At 41.5% G+C, this 22,460-nt stretch overlaps 2 protein-coding genes across 3 annotated transcripts in view; both read left to right on the forward strand.

Annotated features, from left to right (window-relative positions):
* The window catches only part of NDE1 (nudE neurodevelopment protein 1), a 337,987-nt gene that overhangs the window by 260,737 nt on the left and 54,790 nt on the right, over positions 1-22,460 (forward strand). The window lies entirely within an intron of this gene.
* Positions 1-22,460, forward strand: part of BMERB1 (bMERB domain containing 1) — a 49,027-nt gene that overhangs the window by 17,688 nt on the left and 8,879 nt on the right. For both annotated transcript variants that reach the window (XM_082064545.1, XM_082064544.1), the window contains exons 2-3: positions 5,589-5,712; positions 21,881-21,954. In XM_082064545.1, coding sequence (XP_081920671.1) covers positions 5,589-5,712; positions 21,881-21,954 — 198 coding nt within the window. The remainder of the gene's footprint in view (positions 1-5,588; positions 5,713-21,880; positions 21,955-22,460) is intronic.

Genomic DNA, 22,460 nt, shown 5'->3' on the forward strand with positions numbered 1-22,460 from the left:
TTTCCCCTGCTCTGCCCATTTTAAATTGCACACTGTTGCCTGCCTGTTAGGAAAGGCAGGAACAAAACATACTGCAGCTGTTTGCATTGTGTTTAACTATTAGCTATATTTATATGGTAATTCCAGCATAAAACATTGAATAAATACCATTTCACACACATGCCAAATGTAATCATTGTTAAGATTCACCATAGTAGAATGCTGCAGCAGGCTAGATCAGGAATAAGCAATTAGATGTAGGTTTATTTCTGCACAGGTTAGCTATTGGCTGCTGCATCCTGCTCCAGATGGGTTAAATCAAAGAGAAAAAAACACCTTGGAGCCTCTGAAGACATTTGAGGCAACAGTAAAAGGTGCAGTAAAAGGCCTGGCTACAAGACCAGTCATTCACGCCTCCAGGTGCCGAGCTAGTGACAAACTACAGGAATCATCTTTTCACATGAACATTTTTTTATCTGGAATATTTTGTACTATAACAATTTGTTTTTCTGCATTATGCAGCTATTTTCATTTTCTACCAAATGTGCTGTTCTCGAGTTGCACCATCTGGTTCATCCGTTTCTAACCTGTGCCTCCTGCTCACTTCTGCTTTGGCTCATCAACTAATAGTGGCTTCGAAAGTCTTGACTTTGGTACCTGAAACAGCAATGAGTGCACTTGCTGCACTGTGCTCTGTTAGCATTTAATATACTTCAGTGAATAAGGATCGTTTGAGAATTTCACGCAATTCTTGAGAAATTCCCAAAAGTGCTGACCCGGATTTGGAACAAAACTTAGCCCTTGGCAGTATTTCAACACAGATTATCTTATTATTGGACAATTCAAGAGAGTGGGAATAGGCCTCAAGTTGCTTAGTTTAAATCCAATCCGGGACAACAATGACTTAAACTAATTTTCAGCTGAAGCACCGTGAGTGGGTGGAGCAGGCAGGTTTGTTGCTGAGCGGTGTCTGCATCAGAGACGCCATGCAGCTGATTTGTACTGCAGCCCTTTAAAGAGCTCTCAGAGGCATGAGTTGATGGTTCATATGTGATGGGTTTAAGATGGTTCATATGTGTCAAAGATGAAAAAAATGGCAGAGTAGCTGGGCCATTACCCTCACCTGTGCTGGAGCTCTCCTGTTGCTAAATGAGATGAATCTTCAAGTGACTGATTCTTTCCAATAGCAACAGATTGACAAGCAAGAAAAAGGATAAACAAGGTCCTGAAGAGACCCCACGATGCAGCAGACCTCGTGCTGGCTCTGCCGCACACTTGCTGTGTATCCGGCAGCAGCTCATCACTCAGCTCTTCCTGACTGCGCGTTGCCTGCGTGCTGCTTTAGGTGTGCACAGCCACAGGTCTGATTGCTGTCCAGTCCGTAGATACCATGAGAATAACTGCTACTCCTCACCTTCTCCACGCCTCTGTCTTTTAGAGATTATGATAACAAAACCCCCACATTAGAATTAAACCAGCTAATGGTTGGAGATCACAATAGGTTTCTCAGTGTACAACATGCTCACATCAAGTGACAGTAGCAGGACTTCTGCTGATAATCACAGTTTCCTTACAGCATCCCTTACCGATTTGTCTGAAACAATTGACACCAGGTATAATGCATTCTATCATTTCTGCTTGGATCACTTCAGGCTTCTTTTAAAGTTTTCTTTGCACTTATTGTCTTAATAGGCTTTTTTTAGTTGTTTTTGATTTTCATGACGGGTGGCTAATGTTCCATTTCTGGCTGGCAGAGAGGATGAAATGTGATCATTAAGTTAATATCCAGTTTAACTATACCAATCCGCATTTAAATCGAAGCAAAAACATGCATAAATAGCTTCGGGTTTACATTTTCAGTCCCTCTCATTATATATAATAATTTGATAATTTTATTTCTATATAGTAATTATTTTCATGCTAGTATCTTTTTGTGCATAGAGTAATAATATTTTACTTGTTTCTTTGTCACTGAAAATTATCCTGGAGATTACAGAGCAGACAAAATAGTTTCATCCTGTCACCGGCTGTGACTAATTTCAGCGTTGTCTCTACTTTTGCTTTGTGAATTCTGGCTCATTACCAGCAACAGGGCTTAATAACAATATATGCCAAAAAACAGTTGTCTAATGAATGCCTGCTTTAGATAAAATGAAATGGTTCTTCTTTCTTTTAGGAAAAGGTAAGAGATTTCTGTGTGAAGCTGTTCAGAATCATGTCTCAAAGCACTAAAGGTGTCATTCATTGCTGGCACAGAGCTAGAACTTTACTCCAAGGCTTAATAATGTTAACACGTTCTTTCCCAAGTGGTTTACATCCCAGGAGTTCAAACCATTTTATGAAACATAATTAATTATCCTTCAGCATAGCTGCTGCCAGGTAGGCCAAACAGTTATCCACAACATGAAGACAGAAATTCAGACACAAACAGGTTGGTGATTGGTGAGGATCGTGATGGTGAAGGTGTGAAGTGGGAATCCTGACCCATGGCCTCTTTAGGGGCTTGTATTTCCAGTGTCCTCACACCTGTGCTCTACTCTTTCAAGTTTTCTGGGAAATTTGGTGTTCTAATTGTGCCTTTTCCCACAAAGCCTGCCTTAAACATGCATGTCCTTCAGAGAGAGCTGAAGTGTGTGGTATACTGCAGCTCTGTTGTGTTTATGAGACCTATGGACTCACCTATAGAAGGGAATTGGCAGCTGTTACAGGAGCTTACCTGTTAGGAAGGGAGGTTTACAAAAGCTGGAGATTTGATGCAAACAATGATATTGTTCCTTAATAGTGCACAGCGGAATACACATAAAGCATGGACTGACTTGTATCCCTTCTCCTCGGAAGACCATGCCTACCCCTCTAGAGCTGGCTCCTAATCTCTCCCCACACCAGCGTCTCCATGCTCAGTTCTCTGTCCTCACCCTCCAGGTTCTTCCCATTTCAACTGTCTGCTCTGGTTTTTCCTCTCAAAGTTCCCTTAATCCAGCTCTTGCCAATCCTCCTTCCAGTTTGAGATCTCCATGAGAATTAATGATCTTGCAGTAGGTTCACAGCACATATACTGCTATGAAGAGAAACTAAACCACTCCTTGTATCTCTGTATTATTATAACTACATCTCTAAGTTTGCAGACAAGTTGCAAACTAATATCTTTAGGTTTCTATATTTATTTCCCTCCACTTTCAGACTTGTGGTGCCTGGCTTACATTTTTGAGATTCTTTTGAAAACATTGCCTAATTTTGGATAGCTTTCAAAAAGTATTTTCTCTGGTTTAAGCACACACTGAGTGGGATGTGAAGGAGAATCTGTGACTGTTCTGCAAGAGGTCAGGCTAGACTACTGCTTGTCACGCTAATCCTTGTGTTGGCTCTAAGCACATAGTCAGGGTGGAACACTTGTTCATGATTCCCCTCCAGAATTATTGAGATCACAGTATAATAGTTGATCTGATGCGAGCGGTAACACTGGGGCATTTATAGCTAGAGTTGCAGAGTGGAAATAAGATAGGTGCTGCTTTTGTTATTTCTGTTTTCTGAGCTCTTGAGAACTAATTTAAAAATATGTGTGTATGTGTAATATATCTGTGACTTATCTTTCTAATTACCAGTATTATTTGCTTTAATTCATGGTAGCATCAGAATAACTTCCTATCATCTCCTGCTTAATATTTTTGGAAAATAAATTTGCACCAAAGCAAATAATGCTGCAAGCAGTTAAAAATAACTCCGCAACCCCAAAGAGCAACAAGAAGCAAAAGTATACTTAGAGAATCCTTGTTCTAGCTTCTTTGGATTGCTGTCTGAGAAACAGGTAGTGAATGTTGACCTGGAATTGTGCCCATCCGTTTAGTAATCGCACAGCAGGTCAGGTGCTCTGCTGCCGAGTTCAAGCTTTGCTGCGGTTCCTCGTTCGCACAGACCCGGGTGAGGTATGAGGGGAGGAACGGCCAGGGCTGGGCACAGTCCCTGAGGCGTTTTCCGTGGGGTTCAACCTTCTCTCTGTTTGCAGAGTTCCCAAGGTTTTTAGGTTCTGTTTCAACACCTGAGTTAGTGGCCAGGATTTCAAAAGACTCATGCTTTGTGCTGATGGCAGAGCTGGATCAACGCTTCCTAGGACATCTAGGCTAAACCTCAATTCAATATACCCCAACAAACAGTTTCTGATAGGCAAATCCATCTTCCAGCAGCAGTTGTGTGTTCAGACACACAAGATGGCCTTGCTTTACCAACCAGTTTTGCATTTTGAGTTTTAAAAACAACTACTGAGAAACAGGTGTTCTCTCATGTGTCACTTCTTTCCTCAAGATTCTGTTATCTTGAAAAAAAATAGTGCTTTTAATATTTATTTGCCCAGTTTCTTCATTATGAAGCGAAGCCAGAACTTGCAGACAATACTAGTAGGATAACTTTAAAACATACATACATATACAAATGTTTTTATGTATAAAGAAAATATATTTCTATCCTATAGAATTTCTTTGCTTCCTTTTTGGGAGAACATGTCTTTGTGAACCAAGCTCATGCAGGGGCTCAGTGTTTGTTGAGATTTTGTGGTTTCATTCCTACTCCAAGTTTCTGTCAAAAATTCTTCTCAGCTGTTTGTGCTTAGTCTGTCATGAAGGACTTTGGAATTCATCTCATAATTAATTGAACAGCTTTATTCTGATGCTTTTTGTCTCCTGGTTTCTGCATAATCATGCTGAGTACATTTTGACCTATCCATTTTACTTTTCAAAGCCAGGACAGCTGAAGCAGGCCTGCTTTCAGGAATATGTCTCCATTTAGGTACCAAAACATGCAGGCGCTCTATTCTTTAGTCTGTAAATTCTTGTTCAAAATGAAGGCTGAGTATGGTGAGCTCTTGGAATAATGTTTTCCAGAGGCCAAGTTGCTCCTTCCCAAATCCACCTCCTACAATTCAGTTCCTTCCACCTTCAATGAACACAGTCCACAGCCCTGTTAATCTACAGAGTAGAAAAGGTAATATATCAGTTAGAGAAATCATCATGGAAGGACCCTGGCCTTACGAGTTGCCAAGTAATTACTACAAAGTGCTGTTTGTCTCCTCCAGTGATCTCAATGCCCCCTTGAAGGATTAGCCCTACATTATTTCAGTCACATCCCTGGCTCCTCACGACAGGGTCTGTTGGTCGAGCTGAGCTGGTGGAATGGCGTGAAGAGTTCTACAATGATGGGAAACCTGCATCATTTTGCATTGCCTGCACTTGTGCCAAGATAGAACTCTTCCAAGCTGCAACTAATTGCATTGAGTGAATTTTATAGTGATTTATGGCTATTCTTTCAAAGGTTGTAGCAGTATCAATTAAGGAACAGTAGCTTTAGTTATGTCCGGGCTGGGGATTCCTTAGAGGTATGATAGATTCTGACTAACAAAACTTTGGCTGGAGGATTCTTTCCCCTCAAAATGGTTACATTGAAAGTAATAAGCAAAACAATAGAGAAACCAGTCAATGTAGCATTCAGCTAGAATACTCTTTACTACTTGCATTAATTACCTCATAGTCAGATAGCTCTCTGATTAAATTTGCATTCCTAAAAAACCCCGTTAAGACTGCTTGACTAGCTTAATTTGTTTTCTCTGCTTTCACACACAGATCAACTTGACATCATTTCAATGGCTGAAACAACGATGATGCCTGAGGAAATTGAGCTTGAGATGGCAAAAATCCAGAGACTTCGGGAAGTCTTAGTCAGAAGAGAATCAGAGCTCAGGTTTATGTAAGTATCAATGCTTCTGGGAAAACACTATGCAAAATTAATCGAAATAGGAAAGAATGCTATTTAGAAGACTTTTATCTACTTGACATTTTAAAAGGATGAAAGATAAAGAGCATCTTAGTTAGGTGAATGCTTGCAAAATGCCACTGGGAAATTATTTTTCTAGTTGCAAAGGAAATTACCTTTTTTATTCAGCATGATTTGCAGAAAACACAAAAGGGATCTTTTACTTACAAAAGGAAACTTTAGCAAAGTACACGTCTACAGAACATATTTTTATGTCTGATTTCAGTCCTTTGTGGGAAGGATATTTGTCTGAAGAAAAAATCAACAGGTAGGGGATTTGCAGCTTCCAGATTCTAACCTAATTCAGGCTTTATTCCTCACTTCATTAGTGGTCTTGGACAGTTCGTGTCACAAGAGAGCACTGTGTTCTGATCTAATAGCAGCAAAGACTGGACGTTTGTTAAATAGAAGCCATTAAGTTATGAACACAAAACACATTTTGATGTATCAAATTAAATAGCAATACTCCAAGAGAAATTTTCAAAACTGCAGAAAGGGTCAGGTGTAGGAGCCTCATTGAAGGTTAATGAATATTAATCCCATTCTGATGATGAAGTCAATAAGGTTTATATTCCTAAATCACTGAATTTAGAAGACCAGGACTTATTAATAAGGAGTAGATTATTTTGAAGTCCCATCAAGCTGAGAACCTCAGTAGATCTAAAACCTGCTGAACCCAGATTCTTGGCATTAATGAATCTACAGCAGCCTGAAAAAAAACCTCATTTGCTCTATTCTCCCTTCAAAGTACAAGGATAGGACTGGTATTTTAACCCTTACAGCTGGAGGTTAATGTCAGTGCCCTGGCTTGCAGTACCAGAAGTTGAAAGCCTTACACTCAAACAGCACAGAATCTGTCTTTTGAGTATTATCCCAGAAGACTTCAGCCCAGAATCACTGCTTAGACACCTTTAGAAAGATGGACTGGTAACCATGACACTGAGCTTTCTTAGTGCTGTAGTGGTACAAGTAAACAGGAAAGGTTTTGTCACACCTTCTCCTCGTAGTGAAATAACTACTCGATTAGTGGCTTCCACATACGTTTAATCCAGAATCCAGAAGAAGCCTCACCACTGAACCCTGCACTTCTCTTGACATCTGTGTCAAACAAAGCACTGAAATAAACTGTGCCAGTGAATGAGAGCCCTGGTGGCCATCTGCTTCTTATCCTTTTGCGTGTTGTTCACTTGTTCAGTTTGCTCTTGTGTGCAGTCTGTTCTTTTCATTTCCCCCATGCTCACACCCATGCACTCCTGACTCTGCATTGCCTGGCAGGTGTTTTGAGTAAGGAACCAAACACAGAGGAGTTTGCTTATTGGAAAGGGAATATAACTGACATGGGAGCTGTGCAGCAGCGGTCTTCCTACGTTAGATATCGTCCAAACACACCCCAGAGCTACCCAAGAGCTGTTGACCGGCTGAGTGAGGAGACCCCTTCTGAGCATCCAGGTCCCCCTGAGGTGTGGCAGAGCAGGTGGGGGACAGAGGCAGCAACTGCTAGAGATGACCTCACTTTTTTTGTCTTTTTGAAGTCATGGAAAGCCAACCTTGTTGCTGCTGTCTTCAGCAAGCGGGACTGAGGTGTGTGCCGCCACCACAGACCCTCTCATTCCTTTAGCAGCTGCACACCGAGATGACCACTTTTGCAGGGCCATTCACACTCCTCTCCAGCCCAGCTGCTCCCTTCTCTGCAGCAGAATGTCCTGACTCTGCCCATTGATCTTTGAGGCAGTTCAATTCAGTTTGTTAACACCACCAAATGGAATGGTCTCTGCACTGGGACTCTACTTGCAAACCAGCCAGCAGACAGCATTGATGGTGATTTTTCAAGCCTTCCCACCTTTTAAGCTCATTTACACCAGGAAAGTTCTTCACATTGGCTCACTCAAGCGCCTCCAGAAGGTTCCCTTAATAGCTTTTAGGAGTCCAAGCAATTGTCTATTTGACTTTGTCGCATTCAAAAATGGTTTTTACATTTTAGTCCTGCTAAGTGAGAAGCATGTTGCTAGTGATGCCCCAGTAATATCGCAGCAGCTATTCCTGAGTGCCTGGTATCCTGGGTAGTTTACACTGACAGAGGGCTCGGTTGCGTTGGTCTTTGATGACAAACAGCTTTTAATGACCTCTTGTCGAGCTTAACAGCACAACTACAGTTACCTCAGCGCTCTAAGTTTTCTACCTGTTTAACTAAGCAAATTACATAAACTCTAATTCATAGACGAATCGTGGAACACTTTATATGTGGCCACATTTCCTATTTTTCAGTAGTTTCCCGAAGTAATGCATTGCCAGTGGCGCAACACCAGAAGTCTGGACGTAGGTCGTGATTTTTAGTAATTGTTTTCTTCTGACAGGACTCGATTCCCCTCTGAATGACCCATACAACCCGCTGCATGAAACCGAGCCGGCTCAGACAGGTTTAAGGCAGAATCGACTTTGAACATGTGGCTGTTAACTGGCAGCACTACGCCTGTGCTCAGACCACTGAGCTCAAGACCAGCTTTAATGAAAGCCAGATCTCTTTAATTCTTGTGCCTGCTTTAACTTTTTGTTCTGTTGTAACAAAAAGATAAAACATATACACATAGCAATGGAGAAAATGTGTGGTATGTTTGTATTTTTTCCCCCTCATGCTGTTGGCAGCAGAGTAGAAATTCTTGAGTTAAACTGGGCTTTTTTTAGTTCTTAATAAAGCATGAACACACTGAAATAATTCCATATCACTTAGACATTCAGCCACAGCTTACATCTTTAGCTACATTTTTTAAAGTAATGGTGCATTCTTCTCACTGTCTCCCTGTATGACTAAGTTTTTTATTCACATGTTGCTTGATCCTAAAACTAGGACAGAGTACATTGTGGCTGTGCTTTAAAATAAATAATAATAAAAATAAAAGAAATAGGCTAGAGGGCTTGTGCTCTGAGTGTACCATCAGCCCTAATGGTGGCCATGGCTCCCTCCTGTTAAGGGCAGCAGCCCATCAGCTTTACTTACATACACCAGCAACTACCACAACTCTTCACAGCACAGACACTGTATTTTAACAATATTCACACTCAACAATAAGAATAAGAAAACAAAACCCTGCAAGCTAGACCTGTTGCTGATTAAAATCAGAGCAAGCTCTTCCCCTGTCAGAGCAGCACAGGTTTAATCCATGGAAGGAAGTTGCTCTAAGATTGCTAATTGAAATGACTGTTTTCCTTGAAGAAAGTGCACAAAGATTGAGATGGGATGATAATAAAACTTACCGTTACAGATGTTTCAAACAGCTCTGCAACAACATGTGTTGTCTTTAACTGTTAGGTCAACATTTCCCCCCCAAAAATGCAGTAGCCATAAAATAAGGGCATCTGGCAGAGAACTGCTCCAGGTTAGCATATCAGCCAGTAAAAGAAACCAAAAGAACCCACAACACAAAAATACCCACCAAACAAACAAACAAAAAACCAAAACCGAACAAAGCAAAAAACCAAACCCATGATTTTTTTTACCACAGTAATACTACAAGGCTCATATTCCATCTCCTCATTGAACAAAATCACACCAATGACTAATGAAGGCTGTAGGACAGCAAAAGGGATAAAATGAAGTATGTTGCTCTGACGCCACTACACAAATGTTACATGACAGTACTCGCAGTTGGTAACACTTCAGGATCTAAATAAAATGTTTACTGAGCAGCTGATCACTAAAAGCTTTAGAAGTGTCACCCCGTAGGGGTGAAAGGAGGAGTGGGATGGTGAAGAAATAAAAGCCACAGACTTAATCATCAGTATGATTTTAAAGCAAGTCCTGAAGTATTTGAGAATCAGGCAGTGGGATTAAACTGAAAAATTAAAGGATTTGATAGTATTAGACTTAAGAAGTAGTAGGGAGGATTGTTCAAAAAACATACAAAACTATATGTGGTTTGTTTTTCATACCTATCCAAGCAGGCTCTGTATCTCATCAGTTAGCCTGTGTCTATCAAACATACTATTCATTCAACAGTCCTGCACTTTCAGTTTTCAAAATTAAAAGTGAGGAAAATTTCAATTATATTTGAACAAATTTCACATACATTTCTGTGATTGAGTTAAAACATCAAAGCTTGTTTGTTTTTTTTTTTAATTTATTAATTTCCCCCCATCTCTTTGCAACAGTCACACCATGAATAAGCAAGTTGCTTTGTGCTGTACTGGATATTAAAATTACTCACGATCTTCACTCTGTGCTACTGAAGAAAGGTTAATCTCCTCATGAAGAAATATTCCACCTTTAGAAAAAGATTTGGATGCCAAATCAGCAACAGTAATTCACATGATACTGAAAGTCATTCACCAGATAAGAGACCTCACCTGCCTGTAGCTTTATGATTCTGATTAAAGAGAGGGCAGCAAAGAATTCCTTTAATAAGGGGCACAGTGTATTTTTAAAGTTTAGAGGGAGTCCTTCATAGGGGCCCTTCCCCTGCAGAGCCGCAGGACACAAAATGGCCGCCATGCTGGAGCAGCTCAACTACACAACACAAAATGGCTGCTCTGTCTGTGGGGCCGCAGCAGCGACCCTGCCCCTGACACTCACAGTCCTCTTGTGACAGTTTGGAGGAATTCATTTCCTTCCCAACAAACCCTGTGTGCTCCTCTAATTGTCTGCTGGGCTGCGTGACATAGAGGGCTGTGAGCTACCAGCTAAGGCCTCAAAAAACACTTTTTCCCGCAACCACCTCCAACACCCCTGGCTGCAGTGGGAGGTAACGGAGCTCTGGCTCCATCCCAGGAGGTCTTCTTGAAAACCGGGAGACATCTCAATGCAGGGCTCTTAAATGCATGTGTCCTCCACCAGTCCTTCAATAAAAATAAACCCACTCGCTGCTCAGGTCACCCAAGCGCAGCACCCAGGAGGCCGCGTGCTCCAGCCCAGACCCAAGTCAGTGCAGTTTATGGGGCGCAGCTCTGAAAATTAAACCGCCTGACAGACACCTTCCAGAAACTGCACAATTCCCAAGAGGTGGACAAGTCAGGTGTGTGCTTACACACATGAAAATTATTTCAAAATTCAGAAGATGCATCTTTAAGAAGGTGGAGTAGTTTATCCACATCTCTGTAGCAGGCCCACAAATCAGGTACTGTCCACAGCCCCACAGAGCAACACATACCGGTTTTCAGTGACAGACTAAAATTTACTATTGAAGGCCAATACCTGGGTTTGCTCTTAGACAAATATCAATATTTCTCTAGTCTATCATTGTGTTAAAGAAAATCTTCCCAAACATAGAGAAAAACTGAACATTCAGTGAGAAGAGTGGAAACAGGATTTAGCCTGTTTAAGGATGAAATACTAAAAATTTTTAAGTGAAGACCACAAATATTTGTACAGTTTCAATACCTGTGATTTCTCTCTCTTTTGTACTGCTTTGTAGTCCACTGTACGTTCTTTTGTCTCTGCTTTCCAGATAAAAGTGGAAATTCCTTACTGGTATACTAAACATAATGTGAGACCTCATTTCAGTAATTAAAAACTAAAGCACTTAAAGATACATTTAAACAGTATAACTTGGTGGAACTCTGAAGTGACGCAAAGACATACAGTACGGGAAACTCCAGTTGACATGTCTGATTTTCAAATTTGTGAAGCTTCTTTATTGCAAAACACAGCTTCTTAATTTTGCTGAATGAAGGTCAATAAAATTAGATGTGTGGCAGCACGTTCTTAGCCTGTCTCCTGAAGTGTTTTGTTTTGAAAAGCAAAGGAAGCAGCTGAACTCTTCTATCTGTTAAGCAGATTACATGCTATGTGCCACGGTGAAATAGTTCATCTTGTGTGTACTTTAAAAGAGGCCAGCTTTCTGATAATTCTTGGTTTTATTTTTATCCAATCAAGGAAATAAAGCAAAATCAGCTGAAGCAACCAAATAACAGGTCATGACGTTTCTCAGACCTTTGTGCAAAGTGCAAGTCTTAGCATTTGTAAGCCTGTCCTTTGCTCCATGCTGCTATTTCCTCCTTTAAAAAGAAAAGGAGGGCAGCTGAAGACATCTGTACTCTTCATATCCGGGAAGTCTGTACTATTTCCAGCTGAATACCTGCTTGCTATGAAGAATTACCTAAAGTTTACATGCACACAATTTTCAGATTATAAAATCAAGCCTTCCTCAATTAGGTAATACCATGATTTATGTTGTGCAATCACATTTTAGCTCGGGCAACCACAGTCACAGCAGAGCAGATGCATGCTTTGTAATGACATTATCGAATCCTGTTTTTGTCTCAAGACCCTGCCTCGGTGCCCACGGTGGGCCTTCTCATTATGCAGCAATTGTGGCTGCTTGTAGCATCTCTTCTTCTATGCTCCCAACATTGTGAGATGTCATTAAACTATGCCAGGAGCTGTTGTGACCATCTCCAGCCAGCCCAGGAAAGGAAAATATAGCTTAAAGTCATCATATGCTGTCTCCAGCTCTTCTGGGTTTATTTTCAGAAAGGCTGAGGACTCAGCATGTATTGATACGAAGGAGACAGTATGTACAGAAAAGCCTCTGCTTATAGCTAGCTAGAATTCCCCCTCATTCGCTTCTCAGGCTTCTCTTGGCTCATTTCTTAAAATGTTCTCTATAAAAGGAGTTTTGGGTCAAACTGTGAGTTTTCAATCTGTCTCTGCTGTTAAGGAAAGCAAACATACCACTTCAGAACGTGCACGCTCTCTAATTCTCCTGTCCCACTTCTGTTTTTTCTTTCCTGGTGAGATAACAGACCCAGGAGCCGAGGGAGCTGCTCAGGCAGCATCCTTTTCATTGCACGTTTAATGTGCTATTGCTATGGATACTTGTGTGTGGCTTCAGAAGCAGTTTAGGATTCCTGTCAGTGTGGGGCATGGAAATCTACCGTAAAAATGGGTAATGCATGTGTTAGCTCAATTTAGCTGACAGGAGACAGGCAGCAAAACCTCAGACCTCTGTATGATACAGAAACAGATCAAAACTGAAGCTCAGAATCATTTATAGTGCAAAAATCTTGCATTTAAAAATGTATTAGCACATTCTGACGCAGTAAATATTAATTGTATAGGTAAGATCTTATCACCCACAGTTGCTGCCTAAGCCTATGAACAGAAAAGACGTGGAGTTCCTATAAAGCAGCATTTGCCGTCATCATGAAACATATTCCCTGTGCCTGATACTGCTGGCTTTCCAGGTGGAAAGCAAAACTTGAAGCCTGTTATATTGGAAAACCTTGAACTAAAACTGTGGAAAAACCTCTGATAGCTGTCTCAGGAGTGGTTATTTCTGCCATGCAATTTTTTAATGTATGGGAATATAGGATATTAAATAGACCCCTTAAGTTGTCTTAGGCAGTTATTGAAAACAACTTTACTTACCTCATTAAACATGGTTTATCTGTAAAAATATTATCAATATAATGCACACAGTATTTGCTTAATGTCTGTGTGGTTATTACGTTGCTAAACTAATACTGTGAAAAAGCCAAATTCTCCTCCATATTGACTTAGCAGAATTAAAATTGGTCATTGTGCACTCTCAGTACACACTCTTAGATGACTCCCTCTTCTCCAGAGTGCTCATAATATCTACACCATCCAAATTCTCCACAGATCCATTCCGGTTTTTAGACCATTTTACACTATTATGTTTGATTACTTGTAATCCCAGGAACAATTACCATTTACGTAGATAAGTTTGTTGCAGCTTGGCTTTACCATGGTAATAAACTCATGCTAGGAGTCCCACAGCTTCATTAGCTGCCCAGAGTGCATAATTAATCCCTGGGTTTTGTTGTTGTTGGGTTTTTTGTGAGGATTTGGGGTTTTTTTTGGGGGGGTGTGAGTTTCTTGCTTCCTATCAGGCTTCCTATTTCTTTATGTGCCTTTTTAACCTTTACCTTTTTCCCACTTTGCATAAAAACCTCATAAATCTCTCTTTCGCTGCTGTGACATTGATGTACCCATTGCTAGAAGTGGTAGAGGTGGGTGAGTCAGTAGTAGTTATTTTATAGGGGGTTGGACATAATGGTAGGATCTCAAATTTAGGGCAAATTCATGAGGGAGAAACATTTATAGTCCATATTCCTTCTAAGGCCAATGACACATCATCAGAGGTCAGACAGGATCCTCACCTTTATGACTTTTGCAGTCTGCACAGCACATTGGTATTTTCAAGTACAAAATGGTGCGTCTGCTAATTGCTTCATGCGACCGCTGCTGAGTGAAGCAGCATCCAGCTACATAAGAACTGTAGAAGTGAGAGGTTAATTCCTTTGGTGATGAAAACGTTCAGTAAACCAGCTTAGAAACCTTATGTTTTAATTTAGAATGATGGCAGTAAATCTAGTAGATTTACACAAAGTGGGAACATGAAACAGTCGCTGGCTAAACTGGGAAGGTAACACTGCACTACAAAGCTTATTACTTGGAGTGTTTCTGTTCTCAAGAGAGAAAAGGCAGCTGTGATTGCTTTGTTTGAACAAAATTCAATTTTTAATTACTTTTTCAACCAAATTTGTTTATCCGTTTTTCAGGACTCACTCATATAGCGTCACCTGTGACTTCTCGGTGGCTCAGTGCCACATGTGGCCACGATGACACACAGCAAGAGTCACCCCGGGCATGGGTGAGAGGGAGGGAGGGTGAAGAACCAGGCTGTGAAAGCTGTGGCTAACGGTGTTTACTCATGGGTTACTATATATTGCCAAGCAGGTGTCCTGGCTTTTCCTTTCTTCACTAGTTTTAATTCTTTCTCTGCTACTTTTTGTTGTTGTGCTGTATGTTATTGATTTTCTCACCTCTAAGGAATTCTCTCAAGGCTGTTTATTTATATATACAGCATTTAGTACTTTTCTGGGAGTTTGGCACCCAGCTGTTACCAGATTTTTTTTCACTAATAGAGTTATTGTCAGTGTCTTCTGATAAGATTTATCTTCTTATGGAAAGGAGTAATAATTTTTTTCTCCTTCACAGCTCTATAGCCTTAACAGTACAATATAACTTCCTGTGAATTCTTGCCTTTTTTGTCCTGATTGTATCTTGCTCTAAGGACATAGGAGGCACTCTGAGATGTTGTAGAGGAGCGAGATGACGTTTATCTTTCAATAAATACACGTGTTGGGTTGTTGGCTTCGTGAGATAAGGTATGTTAGGGACTGATGAGGGTTACCCTAGCTGTCCCACTGATCCGTACTGGGGTGGGAGCCTAAGGAACACGAGTTCAGGACAGAATTGCAAAACTCCAGCCTGTGCACTTTAAGCTGGGAGTATAAATACGATTCAGCTCTCAAAGAGGAAAGAAAGCTGCCTGTGTTCAGTTTGATGTCTCTGCAGACCCGTCTCCTTTGCCCTGTTTGACAGCGAGCAATCAGCCCCAGAGGAAAAGATGACATTAAGCTTCCAGCTGCGTGGCAGTCAAAAGGCTACATTAAAATGCTCAGAAAGGAAAAATGTTTTTTTAGTGGTGTGTCATGATAAACATATCATTAGCAAAGTTCTTAATGAATTGTAGACTTGGTACCTGTTAGTTGAGATGTTTGTGTCTTAAAAAAGAAAGAAAAATGCAGAAGGAGGAATTCTCATTATTATCTCTGTTGGACAGCTAGGAAAATAATGATTTAACAGAAAATGTTTTTTTTAATAGCATTTCCTACATTGAATATATGCTATGGTTGTCAGAATTTGCTGTCAATAGAAGAGGGAGCAGCCCTGTGTATCTTTAATCTTTTGAATTAGTCATTTTTAGGTCAGTAATTTAGCAAGGTAGATCCAAATGTAACCTTTAATCCCACACTGTTTATGTTTTCTGAGTTCTTAGCTACCTGCGGTCTGCTTTGCATGAGTGGACGGTAGAATTAATTGTCTCCCATGAGACCACGTATCCAAGCTGAAGTATTCCTGATATATAATGCATATATAGCACTCACAGTTACTGTGCCTCACGTTTCACGCAGCTGATCTTCCCACAGGCGAGGATGCTCTATAAGAAGGGGTAACTCCTGACCTGTGGGGTTTCAGTGCTCCCTCTCACTTGCCTCCTGCTATAAAGAGGAGAATATAGATTAGTGGTGACTCAACAGTGAACTGACAAGTCCTGAAGTGGACTCTCAGTGTTTAGTTTTATACCAGGTGCCTTTTCTATTCTTTTCAGCTTTGATGCAAAACTTTTGCTCTTCTGGTTTCAAAAATAAGAAAAGGTCAAATATGGAGGCAAATTAAGAAGGAAAGTCATCATCAATTCTGCTAGAGACAATACATAGCCAAACCTAGGGCTTCCTACTTCTGCTGCCTAATAACAGAAATTAAAACTACCAGACCAGTTTAAACGAACCACAGGCATAAACTGGCCCTGTGTTCTTACATTCAGTCTTCTGGATGGCACTGCGATGGGGTTACATACTTCTGAATTTAAATTGAACTTCTTTACTGTATGCTTTTAGACAAATGAACTTCATGAATTTTTGCCATGTAGAAAAATATTCCTCTCCATACTGGGGTGTTTCCAGGTAAGCTCCTCCTGTTACTATTGAAATTGACAGTAAAACTTGATCAGTTATCAGAGGAGATGGCCAAGCTCAAGAGGATTCAACAATGTCAGTGAGAATGAAATACAGACAGCTTCTTTAGATGCTATTCTGTATTTCTGTGAAATATGCCTTAAATATGATCTGCAGGGACAGAGATTCTAAAGTCCTGCCATCTTCAGTTGTCCGAAATGACAGCTGAATTACAGCCGCACTTGGCGAGTTGAGGTCCAGCGCTTCTATCCACTGTCCTTCCATCAGACACATTTATTTTAATAGTTAATTGTAGGACTTTTGATTTATAACTTGACGTGCCAAGCAGGCGGGTCAGCAATCTGTTCTCTTCATTGCCAGTTCTGAGTCTTTCAGCCCGAGTAGCACCAGGTGCTGAGCTAAATAACAAGGTGATAAACACACCCCCTAATGACTCAGATAATGTGCACTATATTCATTACACGTTGCCTGTGATTTCACAGATTTATAATTAGAAGCTTTAAAAAATGAAGGTGAATTGACAGGGACAAAATGGAGTCAAGTGGAGAAGAGGGACATACATGAACTTCTTGTGTTCCCAGAATACTTTCACCGTTCCACATTCCCCACAGTTTTGGCAGGTCCTTGAACCCCCACAGTTCCCAAAGACAGCCCCTACTGATATCCCTCCTCAAGCTGGATTTTTACAGATCCTCAGCTTGACAACACATTACCCCCTTTGGCTATAGTAATTCTCTTTTATTTCTGCACAGCTCTTCAATCACCCAAATTTCTCCATCACTACTGGCTGTTCCTGGCTGGTGTTCAGCAGGTTCAGTGGTGACACCACCAAGATCATCTTCTTACCCCCGCATTGAGATCAGATACAGGTAATCATGTCAACTCACAGCTTCCCATGACATCTGATTCTTGGCCCATCTCCTAGACCTGCGCTACCAGAGGCTTCAGAAACTCTAACAATTACAAACGTTTTACTTCTGGGACAGGAATATATTAAAACAGAACTAAAAATAACCTAAGTGCTTGCAAACCCTCTTGAAAGAGAGGGTAGAGAAGCAACAAAACCACTCTACATTCTTTTTTTGATTTCAAGCACTTTAATGCAATAACAGAAAACAAAAGCATCTCCGACCTCCTCTGACAGACGTGCCGGAGGGAGCACAGATCTATTTCTGGCTTTGGAAGCCATCGGCAGAGGCAGCAGCTCACTAGACACGCTGAACCGCTCTGCAGGCCCTGAAATCAATGAAAAAGGTATTTGATGCTTTTGTACCTGTTACTAATAGATGTTACTCTCAGATCTTAAGCATCCAACAGATTTGTTGGCCATCTCTTTTTCCTTGGCTGACCCTTAACGTGAGAGTTTAGTGATTTCCCTACTGCCTTTTACTTTTTGCTTTTTTTTTCCATCCGTGCTCTAGATGGTACCTGGCTATTACCCTAGGGAATTTAGCTTTCTTCCTCAGCTGAAAACAGAAAAAATTAACTGTTACAGAATAATTCCTATGGAAACAAAGCACAGCACTTCTGTGTCCAGTGCAGAGCGTTTCTTTTCCAAGCCCTGCCTGCCGTTATCCCCGCAGCCACCAGCCCAGCAGCAGCTCTGCTCCCGTTTCCCCGCTCCCCCTCGCTCCAGATGGTGCTCGGTCGAGGTGACTCACGCTGTCACCTCACTGGTGGCTCTCACGGGGATGACGGTGCTCAGAGCGTCCTCCTCCCGGTAACCGGACTGCAGAAACACGCACTCGGGCTGAGTCACTGAGCCACATCACCGCCGGCTCTTCCGACCCACTTATTTTCCTGTCATTTTGTGACATGTTTAGAAAATCTTCTGCTCACGCTGTTTATTCATTATGAGCTATTTTATCTTTTTTGGGGGGCAAACAGAGAGTCTGCTTTTAGGTTTTGATGATATAGCTTGAAATTCCAAGAGAGAACGGAATAATACATGCTTATGTGATATCTCCAAGCACACAGAAGGTTTCCTGCAATAAGCCATCAAAAAGCAGCAAAGCAGAATTGCAGACTGCATCAGGAACACATGAAAACACACTGCGAATTCATCTCTAGCTCAATACTATTGTAATTACTCCAGGAATGGATTTGGACTCTTAATAAGAGGAATGTTTTATCATACTCATAACTCATGTGTTTAAGATTGCTGGGCAGACATTTAAAGCTCAGCTTGGGGGAAAAAAACTGACATATTGTAGCTGCTCTTTGCTTTACTAATGTTTTTTCTACAACATCAAAAATTATTTTGCAGGGACTGGAAAGAATGTGCTATCTATTCCAGAGAATGGGGAGGTTAGCGAAGGTTGGTTGTGTATCACAGATGTTAAGCAGATGCCTGGAGCAGCTTTGCAGGTAACAAAGAGGCCAGGAGGGCAGCATCTCAGCGCCCTATGCCATAGATACAGGGAAAAGCCACTGCATTCCACCCAGACCTGGCTGTGCTGCTCCCCTTCGAGAAGAGCACTGGCTGCCCAGAGAACATCACAGTGCTCTTAAATAAGCTGGAGAACACTCTGTGTAACTTCTCCTCTTGTGTTCTGATAGATTTGACTCGTAACATAGAACGTGCTGCTGAATCGGGCTCAGCATGTTTCTCCAGCTTCTCTGCAGAAGGTTAGGGGACCCAAAGGAGTTTTGTTTTCTCCACTCTGCAGATTCCTGCTCTCTTTAAGATTACCAAGAGCTCTTTTTACTTCCTGAAGAGGTCTGATGGTAACACAAGCTATCCAGCTTCCAAATGAGAAATCCACTAGGATGTGCTTTTCTTTCGGAAGCAGCATGGACTTCTCCAGGGCCTCCTGGAGCTGCTTGCGCCCAAGAACCAAACCACAAGGGAAGGAAGGTTCATGGTACCAGTACAGATTGAATGGCCTTCCAAGAGCTGCTTTCCCAGGAGTTCCTCCTCTTCCCTTTGCTTTGAGGGCAACATGGTAACTCTTGCCCAGGGCAGCAGTTGTTTGCCCTACATTCAGTATTATTTGCTGGCAGATGTGTAATGTGCTTTATCATTACAAGCAATTCTACCTAGTGCTTTCGTTACGTCAGACAGATGAAGCCTTCACATGGTTTTTATGACTATGTCCCATAGCCCTTTTTTAGTCATTTAACCATCTTTTTTGAATTTTTTTTTTTCCTAATCAGCACCATGGAGTGGATGAAACACAAAGGCTGTTTGACACAGATGGGAGGAAAGATGTTCCATGTGCCTAAGGGGATTGTTACAGATGGTGGGATTAGTCTTTGTCCGTCATCAAAACACACCAGCATACAGAGCTGGGACTTCAGGGGGTTCAGCTGACTTATGACTTTGGGAATTCAGATTGTCACAGAACTGTTACAGCCCTTAAGTGCTTGGCCACATATTTACTTCTCTCCTGTGAGTTACAAGCAGTACCTTTGCCACAAATGGAGCATAGGGGCCATAGGGACTACTGAACATCAGTGATCTTGCTCACTTGGAACATACTGCCAATGATACTTTAAATTCCTGAAAATCCTGAGAAGAGCAGTGAGCTGAGCTTTTGGGAGTTCCCTGAGGAGGGATACAGTGAAGTGTTTTAATTAGGATACCTTTGAGATCTTCCCAGAATGAAGCCAGACCTTCCCAATACAGAAGAATAGAATATCCTCTCTCCCTATGCCATGGACATCACTTATTTTCACTATTTGAGAGTCTGGCATCTAGATATCATTTGAATAGAGCAGTTAAATACTGAACACTTCTCACCAAGAAACTGTCATCTTCCTTAACCATGGTCATTTTCCTCAAATATATTAATTCTCATATTAACATGACACCCAAACTGCATGAACATTGAATGGATAAGGAGTTCTGAGGCTTGCTGACATCCCAGCACATTTTGAATATTGATTCTCTTGAGGGAGCTGTGTTTAAGACTGTTAATTGGTAAAAGTAATTTCAGTACCATTTAGCATGATGGATCTCCAGAGTAAAACAGGCTTTGCTTGTGATCAGCATGAATAATATGGGGAGCCCAAGTAAGAATAATCATCAATATAAATGTGTCTGCCTCCAAATGTCCTGAACACACAGCACAGAACCAGGGCCAGCCCCAAGGGCAGCACACTGAGCTTCCCAATAAATGTCTTACACAACAGATGGATGGAGAGCAGATCCCCGCAGAGGTGACAGTGGCACCTAAACTAGAAATCAGCAATAAGGATCATTATCAGAGGTATTTCACTGTCGTATTTTGGGAAGAGAGAAGTAAAAAGGCAGCAGGAATAGCTGTCATAACATGATTAAAGTAGGGAAACAGGCAAGATGGAGTTAACCAAAGCAGCAAATAATAAAGGGATCGACATGTTTTAATAACATGAGCAAAGCAGGAAGGGCAGCTCCCTGTGGAGACCCACATTCCCTGCAGAGGCAGCAGGGAGAATAAAAGCTCTTCGGTTGTGATTAAAATAATACTTGTGTGAGAAACACCTGCTTTTTCTACTCCTCACCTATTGATGACTGCATCATCCTTTGTGCTCTCACACACCCAAATCTCTTGTGTTTCTTCTCTGGAAATACCCCTGCGACAAGCCCTGTTCTGACAGCATTTGAGGTGCTTGGGCAACAGGCAATCGACCCTCAGGCACAGGGCTATGAAACAAGGACTCTCAGATCTGGGGGCAAGGGTCCTGTTAGTGACATCCAAGCTGAACAATGTACAAATGATCACAAAGGCTGAATTTTGTATTCTTCAGGGTGTGATTTCAAAATGCTGCAGCCCTCAGAACCAACACCTGAGTCATGGCAGCCAATACATCTGAGACACTAAAATAAAACTTTTGCCAGGAAGCTAATACTAAAGTTTGCTCCCCTCCAGGGCAATAATCCAGCATGGCAGCGTGCAGGATAGGCAGCAGTTTCTATGAGAACTGAAGGTGCGGTTTCTGCTAATGTTACAGAATTTTTTTAGCTCTCTTCTGTGTCTTAACATTAATGGGCTTTCTGCACACATCAAGGATTTTAAGCACTCACATCAACGATGGAAGACACTGACCCAGGCACAAGACCCCAAAATGGTTTGATGCCAAATTATTACAGTTTCGAGATCTTTGGTATCAGGGCTAAGCTATCAGTAAAGTCAAAGATAATTAGGAGTGGAATATAAACCTTGTCTTGGCTGTGCCAAATAATGTATTGTCTTCTGCTGTGCCTTCTCAGGGTCAGTTATTCTCACCTTTGCTCTTTCCCCAAGCAGAACCTGTTGCTGCAGTATCTGCAATACAGCACACCTGCTTTTTAATGACTAAGTACACAGATGCTCATTACTGAATGTCACCAAACATTCTGGAAAGCAAAAGGCAGTGACTGATGTGACCTATACACAAATCAGATCCCAGTCAGATAAGTAATCAAGGGCTCAGACATTTAGTGTTAAATACCTTTTGCTATCTGTTAAAAATTGGTTAATGAACACCATCAGTATCCAGGTTTAAAGCTCAGCATCTCAAGCTGCCGCACAGGCTGCCAGCCCATGACACAGTTGCGTCATCAGATGAGATCTGGCCGATCCCATCAATGTGGGATGGAGTTTGTGCATCTCTGACCGGGCATTTTCTGTTTCCGCAGGATGGATGACATCCAGCTGTGCAAAGACATCATGAACCTTAAGAAAGAGCTGCAGAGTTTGGTAGCAATCCCAGGTAACGGCTCACTCCAACCCAATATTAGGAAAATGGTGGGGATGGGGTCAGGAACACACCTCTGCCCTAATAGTCAGAAATCTCCCCCCAAGGCAGAGTTTCATCTCTTTCTTCTAGTCCTTTTTCTTTCTGTTTTCCTTCCCATCTTTAATCTCCTGGTCTCTAAATTTCTTTTCATGTTGTATTTCCCTGCTCCCTGGGCAGCAACCTGCAAATATCACTGAAACAAGGTGCACGTTCCTTAGTTCTTGTACTCCCTTGAAAATCTCAGGGGAACCAGGTGGCACAGAGACTGTCAGGTAAAAAAGAGAGAGCTGAGATACCCAAGATAGAGGGGAGAACGGAGAGGGATTTACAGCCATCCTTGTGAATGTGATTGGTCTTTTCCTAGACATACAATTCATTATCGTAGTTATATCTGCCTTCTAGACTAAAGTAAAATGGGTTTCTACAAGAAGCAAGGGACAAGTCTGCTTTGTGTTTTTGCCTTAATTCTCTGCAGTTCA

This window comes from Streptopelia decaocto, assembly GCF_964273445.1.
Source record: "Streptopelia decaocto genome assembly, chromosome: 13".
Lineage (NCBI taxonomy): Eukaryota > Metazoa > Chordata > Aves > Columbiformes > Columbidae > Streptopelia > Streptopelia decaocto.